The sequence below is a fragment of the Aplidium turbinatum genome, chromosome 6 (assembly GCF_918807975.1).
Source record: "Aplidium turbinatum chromosome 6, kaAplTurb1.1, whole genome shotgun sequence".
Lineage (NCBI taxonomy): Eukaryota > Metazoa > Chordata > Ascidiacea > Aplousobranchia > Polyclinidae > Aplidium > Aplidium turbinatum.
Genome location: NC_137477.1, coordinates 1420015 through 1428485, shown reverse-complemented (window position 1 = coordinate 1428485; position 8471 = coordinate 1420015). Strand labels below are relative to the sequence as shown.

The 8471-nt window shown below is 36.0% G+C and overlaps 1 protein-coding gene across 1 annotated transcript; it reads right to left on the bottom strand.

The window, feature by feature from the left end:
* Nucleotides 1–3734: 3734 nt before the first annotated feature.
* On the bottom strand, nt 3735–5972 carry LOC145771743 (protein phosphatase 1 regulatory subunit 21-like). Its single transcript, XM_082583474.1, has one exon. The coding sequence runs from the start codon at nt 5970–5972 to the stop codon at nt 3735–3737; it is 2238 nt and encodes a 745-aa protein (XP_082439600.1).
* Nucleotides 5973–8471: the final 2499 nt, after the last annotated feature.

Genomic DNA, 8471 nt, shown 5'->3' with positions numbered 1-8471 from the left:
CAGGGTTGAGAAAAACCCGTTTTTTTTTAAAAAAGCCAGTTTTTTTGGGTTTTATTGTTTTTTTTTTAAAAGATGCAAAAAAAGGTATGCTTATTTCATGCTTATTTCACCTCAAATACTACTTTTTAGCAATGAAGTGCCTCTCATTCACCGTACATGCTTGCATAACTCAATAAAATAATGCACTAGGGCTGTTGTTGCTTGAATGTTGCATCATCCATTAATTTCAAGATCAAGTTGGATGTTGTATCATCCACTGATTTCTATACCAAGTTGATGCTAATTGCTACCTTACTAGAAATCACATTATTGCATCATTTGCTCTAGATTTGAAGGCAAGGAGCATTTATGCCATCATGTTTAAATATTTTTTATCATTTATATATATTATATAGTAATGGATGAGCAATTGCGTGGCGTTAGAACAGCCATGCGTTAGAATCCAGAATCTGTAATTGGTAAATAACCTACTTTTTAAAAATACGGTAGCCTCTTAAATTGCATTTCACATCATATATACAGATTACAGTAGAGTAGTACTTTCACCAGGTTAACTATAAGGCCTTCTTGCATAAATGAGTTTTAGTGTAGTATACACAAAGTGGCATTACTTGATTTTTGTGTACTGTACAATATTCACTGCGTTTTCAGTTTATTCTTGGAAATTTACTTCACAATCACATCCTTAAGTCCTAATTTAAAATTTGTTTTAAGTGCCTTGTAGTGTTTTTGTTCATTTTTTTTAATTTTCTTATAAAAACTGGACAAATATGATGCTCTGAGTTTTTTTATGTTTTTTTGGGTTTTTTTTTTAAGTAGGTTTTTTAAAAAAAAAACACCCGGGTTTTTTTGGGTCAGGTAAAATACCAACAACCCTGTTATGCAGTGCTATAACCAAAGGTTAGTGTTAGACAGGCCAAAACAGCTTAAATAAGGTTACTGGACAAGCATCGCCATAGGCCTGCTTAAATCTTTGTGGTTTCATGCAAACCATTGATGGGGGAGGGGGTCAGTTATACTTTTAGATTGTTATTTACTGCCTTGTTAATATATATTAATGCTGCTTAGAAAACAAATTGGTATCAAAATTGTGGTTTGTGGGTGTATTTCAGCTACATATGCAACACATGGCCTGGATTTCTGGATATAGCACAATGTGTATATATTAGGGTGGTCCAAAAAAAAAAAATTTTAAATGTTAATGTCTCACCCTAAAATATTGTTACCATTGATGAGAAAATGACGTATGTGAATTTTCATAAAGATTGGTTGATATTTAGAGGTCGCTACCGGGGTTCAAAGTTTTATCGTTTGCCCCTATTTTAACGTTTTGAGAGGATATGATACGGTACAGTGCCATGGTATATTGTAAGAAAAATACAATTCAATAATTACTCTATACTATAGATAACCGATTTTTATGGCTCTGAATTTGTCTTCATCATTTTTGGAGATAGACCCAGATAACTGGGAGACCAATAACGTGTATCTAAGAGCGAGAGCAATTGTGAGTGAAATCAAGGACCTTGTAAATGACATTGCCGAGCGCGGAGTGGCATTGATCACTTAATACAACACATTACACACATGTGACAAAGAACAAAAACAGTATCTTTTGCGCGTTGTCGCCGATCACCTTCAGCGATATCTAGACTGTAGCAGAAAGACCCTCGCGCAATAATTCCTATATATATGTATGACTATGTACTGTAGGTAGTAAACAATAAAAACTATTAATACTACAAAAAGTGCTCAATGCCAGCAAAAAACCAAGCAAAGCGAATTAAATCAAATATACCGGTAGTTATTACTCTCCATTCCAAACCCTTGACAGCCTGTTTCACCCTAAAAAAAGAATCATCAGAAGTTCCTTATTCAAATAGGTTCTATTTGAATAAGGAACTTCTGATGATCTCCCTTTTAGGGTAAAACAGGCTGTCAAGGGTTTAGAGAGTAATAACTATGTATGTACTATGTATATTGGTTTGTACCATCATGTACATGTAGTTAATTTACTGTCTTCTAAAGTTGTTATTGAATGTCAAATTTAGTCTCTGAATTATAAACACAAGTATAATATACAAAGTCACACATTTTGTATGTAGACCAGTTAGTATAATTTGTAATACAGACACATGAGTTTATAAACAGACTATAGAGTAATTATTGAACTGTATTTTTTTTGTTATATACCATGGCACTGTACCGTATCATATCATATCTGTATCATATCCTCTCAAAACGTTAAAATAGGGGCAAACGACAAAACTTTGAACCCCGGTAGCGACCTCTAAATATCAACCAATCTTTATGAAAATTCACATACGTCATTTTCTCATCAATGGTAACAATATTTTAGGGTGAGACATTAACATTTACAAAAAATTTTTTTTTTGGACCACCCTAGTATATATGTGTGATAAACGCAACGTCAAATTTTCCACTTTTGACAAAAGTAACAATTTGCTGTTATCATATTTCACTGTCACAATCAAGGTGCAATGCCTCGCGATGGCTTGCGAAGGTGCAATGCCTCGCGATGCTTTGTATCTTCAACGAGCGTGTTGTTTTCATTGTAGAATTCTGGTGCGATGTGTTATTATCGGTTATGACCTGAAGTAACCTCTGATGACGAAATCTGTATTATGTAACGTGTTTTCTGGAATCATTTTCCCTACGTGACCTTCTAGAGACTTCTGTTGTTTACATTTAAATGCTACGTGACCGAACGATGGTTCTTTATGATGTAACCTTCTCGAAGTTACTGGACTGAACAGCCAACTATAAATAGTGGTGTAGTTTGTGTAATGTTTATTCTGAGATTATTATTATGGTGATTATTATGATGATTATTATTGAGTTGGTTATGAGAGTTGTGCTATGAGTTGTGGATTGGTAGTTGATGCAGAAATTAGAGTTATTTGAGAAGCCGTTCGTTAAAGTTCTTCAAGAAGTCAGATTATCATTTCGCTAGTAGAATTATTCGACATTTAATTGACTGCTTTTCGGTTGACCCATTAAACTACGTCATTGAATCTTTCCAAGTCTTTTTCCTGGTAAGAGATAGAAAGAAATCGTGACATTCACAAACCTGACGTGATAGGCAAAATCTGAGGTCAGATTCGGATTCAGCACCCCAAAATTACTCTAAATCATTTTTCAAAGTTCATGCCGCAAAAATCGTGTAGACCAGTGTAATCATATACGTACTAACAGATCATATCGGTTTTGCTCATTTGTGTAATCATGATATATGTAACGATGAGATGTTATCTTTAGTATGGAATCAAAATGTATAAAAATATGGAACATTCAAGTTTAAGCATTCAAGCAGTTTCAAATCAAATTTAAACCACCAACGACCAACGTAAGATAAAAAAACACGAAGTATGGGTGTTGAGTTGATGGGAAGGGTTGAATATTAAACGTAGTTTCTTAACTTGGTTTAGTTTAACTTAATAAATTATATATATGTTTCAAACATCGTATGACAAATTTGTAAAAATTACAAACTAACAATCAAGAAACCAATGAATATCAACAATGTTACCAAGGAACATGATGATTGCTTTTGAAAGTATGACATGGCAACACTGCTAAACCAGGAGCAAGCAGTTGTCAGCAAACGCATTAAATAAGTGAATTATTGCATTCTTGGAATCAGTATTACCACACAATTAAAATAAAAATTCTTGATGTATTATACTTGGGAAATATCACAATGGTTCATTATATTAAGGCTTTAGACTATGCAGACCTAAGCCTTTAGACTTTTTTGGCTTTTTAATTTTCAGATTGTCAATTTCATCTCTTTGAGTGGCCAGCTTATCATTCATTGCAGTAAGATGTTCACTCATCAAACTGAGTTGCTCTTCATAGTTTCTTCTCGTTACAGAAAGCTCATCTTGCAATTGCGCAACCCGCTGGCTGCTTTTGTCAACTTCATCATGAAGATTCTGTTTCTTATTACGAAGAACGAAAAGATGTTTATGTAGCAAACGACATTCACTCTCAAAATGCAATGCCTTGCTCTCGGAGACTTGTTGCTTCTGGCTCATATCAGTCAATCGCGATGTTAGATGCTGTTTTATCAAATCTTCTGTGGTGGTACTTTCAGAACTAACATGATTGGTCATCTCAACTGTTCCAAACATTTCAGTCTCCAGAGGTTGCAAAGACAATGATTCATGTCTGACTCGACTTGGGCTTATGCCATCATCATTGATCTCTGAATGCTTTTGCTTTTCCAACTTCATTTGTAGTAACTGAGTCTCAAGGAGCCAGTGTTCCTTCTCTTGCTCTAGTGATTGCAATTTGCTGGAATTTTCCTGAAGTTGTTGAACCAACTCCTCTCTGTTTTCGTATTGCAGATCATCCCGTTTCTTCAGCGCTTCATGGTATGGTATAGATGGGGGTGGAGACGAGGAGCTAATATTGTCAAGATATTCAATTGATCTGTCAACCAAACTTGTTATTGTTAATGTTGAGTTTCTGTTTGTTGAAATAGCTTGCACAATAAAATCAATATTTGCTTGGAGGAAACCACATAATTTGGCAGCTACACTTGAAAATGACAACATGGAGCCAAGGAGGAACTCATTTGCAGTCCGAAGTTCAGGAGCTTTGGATGTTGTTGGGAGTTGATATTCAAGACTTATCTTGCTGTTAAAAGCTTTAGAAAGATCTTTGAAAAGCAAATGGAGCTCATTCATGCAAGAAGTAACTTTTTGATAAGCTAATTTCACATTGTCAGGGTGATCAATGTTTTGCTGGATGTTTGTTGTGGTGACGCTTGATAAATATGACAATAGCTTTGACATGATTGGCAAAAATCTTCTGTAATTGTGAAGATAATCAGCATTCTTCAATTGAAGACCAGGAGCACAAAGAGAGAGATCGTACTCTTCTTGTAAACTGTTCAGTTTGTAGGGCAGCAGCTTTGATAGAAAAGCAACGTAGTGTTCCAGATGACCTACAAACTCTTCCAACTTTACAACTCCTAAATTAGCTGAAGAGGAATTAGAAAATGAATTCACAAAAGAAGATTGCAAAGAATCCAGGATTGATTCTGCTTCAGTGAGATACTCGGATAACTTCAAATTTGCAGAGGAAAGTGGCTGGAAATTAGCATCAACAGGATATATTTGGCCTCGTTGTTGAGTAAAAGAATGAAAATTTTTTAATGATTTACAAAAATCCCCAATCATACTATTAGCAAGTTTATATAATTCATGTGACCGCACAGCGTGTCGTTTGTTGTGTGGTAACATTTTCAATCTGCAGTATTCAGCCGTGTCATAATCATTGAACACAATAACATCTTTAATCGTACTCAACATATGGTTTGATGTGATCTGAAAAGCATCATTCGACTTCTCCAGTTCAACCATTCTCACTTTCATCTCAGATGTTAGTTCTTTTGCTTCTTTTTCGACTTGTTTCAACTTACTTTCCAACTCTAGTTTCTCTTGCATTAGGCGTTCTGTTACTTCAACATGAGTTTCCTTTAAACTTTGCAACTCTGCATTAGCTTTCTTTGCTTCATTTTTGGCTAACATTATTTCATCATTTAGTCGCTTTTCCATTTGTCTTTTAGTGGTGTCATACTCATGAATTTGTTTATGCAAAAGCTCATTTTCATGAATTTTTTGGCGCAAGTCTTCATCAAAAGCCGAGTTTCCAACTGAACTTCTTTCAACAACTGTTTTATTTTTAGATCCTTTCTGGTCTAACTCTGATTGAAGCAACTCAATGCGCCGAACCATTTGCTGACTTCGAAACTCACTGCTGTCAATTTCTTGTTGTGAACGTCTTATAACTTGTTCCTTTTCTTGTAAATCTGTTTTTAGCTTGGTTGTTGTATCCTGGGCATCAACAACAGCTCTCTTCAAGACTTGATTTTGTGCTTTTAATTTTGCATATTCTTGTGCCAATCGTTGATACTTCACACTTATATCATTAGAATCACTCATTTTATATATACCATTGCATAAATATTCAACTCTATAGAAACAACACAACTGTAAAAATCCTAAACCAATTGAGCCTTCCTTACAATGTGGTAGCCTGGAATCGGCAAAAAGAACAGTTGCCAAGACCCAACAAATAGCTATTTAAAACCCAGTATATAACTGTGTTTAAAATAACCAAATAAATAAATACTAAACAGAGATATTGAATATGACTAGAGGTAGGGGATACAACACATTTTTTGGGGGGTAGTGTCAAAAACCTCAGTGTCCAACCATTTTGGAAACAGTTTTGTTGTACGGCTTCAAAACTGCAAAAAATATTAGAATCCGTCAACTACACATCAGTAGACATCATTTTTTTCAAATTCGCGAAACGAAGAATAACAAAAAAGAAGCTGAATTTCAATGATATTTACAATTAACTCACACCAACAATTCAAGATATATAATATGGCAGCCTTAAATTTCAAGGAAATTGGGTACGCAAGTGTAGTTTCCGAGATTCGGTCCCCAGATGTATGACCATGACCAATTGGCCATTTTTTCCTGGGACTGAAGCTAGAAAATGGAAGTTTGGTAGCCGAACTTTCGGGGGGGGGCAAGTGTGAAAACGGTGGCTGCACGGCTGATTCCTTTCCCTGAAGTGTGAAAACACACTGCGTAACAGTTTTCGGGTACCGTAGTTGCAGTTTTCACAGTTTTGGTAACAGGCTCCTTGTACGGAAGTGTGAGTTTCACAGTTCGGTAGCCGGGTAGGTTACCAGAGCGTGAAACTCACACTTTCATGCAAGGAGCCCGGAAAAAGGTCAGTTCGAAAATATAGCCTAAAGATAAAAATACATTTTTAATGTCATCTGCATTCTTAAGCATGAATTTCATCATGCATCCACCAGTCATTTCCCAATCACCATCTGGTTTACATGGCAACACTTGCTCCATGTCAACATCCTCAATGAAATTATGTTCGGGGTATGTCCATAGCCGGCTGCTTTTAGGTTGTACTCTATGCAAAAGTTTAACTTCTACCACCATGTTTCCTTTGTGGAAATGTGTATAATAGTGCACAACAAATCACCCAAAGTATCCATTTTGCCATTCTTAAGATCTTCAAATACAGGGTCATCAATTAATGTTACAAGAGATCCAATTCACAAACTGGCAAAGGAGGCAAACGTGGCCTATGGATTGGAACCATGTTCACAGTTCTCAAGAAGAATTTGAAGATGATCCCATTCAAACACATGAAGAAACAGTTACTAAATGCCAATACCATTGAGAAACGTCTCTCCAGAGCCAGATTTCTGCTCTCACGCATTGATGGAAGAGGCACGCTGCCAAACTTTGTGTTCAGCAATGAGAAGAAACTTGATGTCCAGCATCATTTTAACAGTCAGAATGATCGTGTTTGGTCAAGAGAGGGTGATGTGAAACCCCGGGTAATCACTCGGAGACAAGGGAGACTGCATCAGTGATGCAGTCAACAAATCAGGAAGCAGTCTATTGATTTTTGTTGATCAAGGAGTGAAATTGAACCAAGATACTACAGAAATGATATTCCTGAGGGTTCATTGTTGCCTTGGGAAAAGAAACACTTCAAAAAACGTAATTGGTCATTCCAATAAGATTCTGCCCCTTCACATGGAGCTAAGAGAATGCAAAACTGGCTTTCAGCCAATGTGTCGTTCTTCATTTCCAAGGAAGAATGGCCTCCTTCAATCCTTTTCCCCTAGACTTTGGCATCTGGTCTTACCTTGAGAGCAAGGTTTCGACTAAACATCACCAAAGTTTGAAAGCGCTGAAGGCTAATCTGAAAAAAAAAAAGAGCCAAAATACTTCAAAGAGTTATTCATGGCTCTTGCAGGTCCTTTTCGAAGGGTCTCTGACTTGTTATTGACGCAAATGGCGGACACATTGAGTAAAACTTGTTTTTCCAAAATATTTATTTATTAGACAATAATATTATATGATTATTACTCTATGATAAAAAGCTCACAGTTTAAATAGAGTTTACATGCCTAAACTAACAAATTCGTCCCGGATGTTTCGTCCAGTAGGCTACCATCTGAAGCAATGGTAATACATGAAGAATTGAGGCTGCTGAATAACCCAACTTGGTGAAACGCTGTTCGCGGTATAGTGGCATGTGCTTGATTTGGTGTTCTCTTTCCACAATAAGATCAAATTCATCAGCAAGTGAAGTGGAATGATTCGATTTATCATAGGTAACCAACTTTAATATTGCAATTATACCAGACACAAGAATAGCCTTTTTGCCTCTAAAAAAAGGGCATAGAGCTTTGTTCCAGTCTTCCAACTTTCTCTCATTTCTACTCTCTTTTCCAGATTAGCAAATACTTTAACATTTGACTCATTGAGCTTCTCAACAGTATGGCTTTTGCAAAGCAAATGATATGGTCGATGATCAGAAGACAATGTAACTGCAGCATGCTCTTCCACTTGCAAGTTTTTGCTTGCAACATCAGCCATTAGACTATCTGT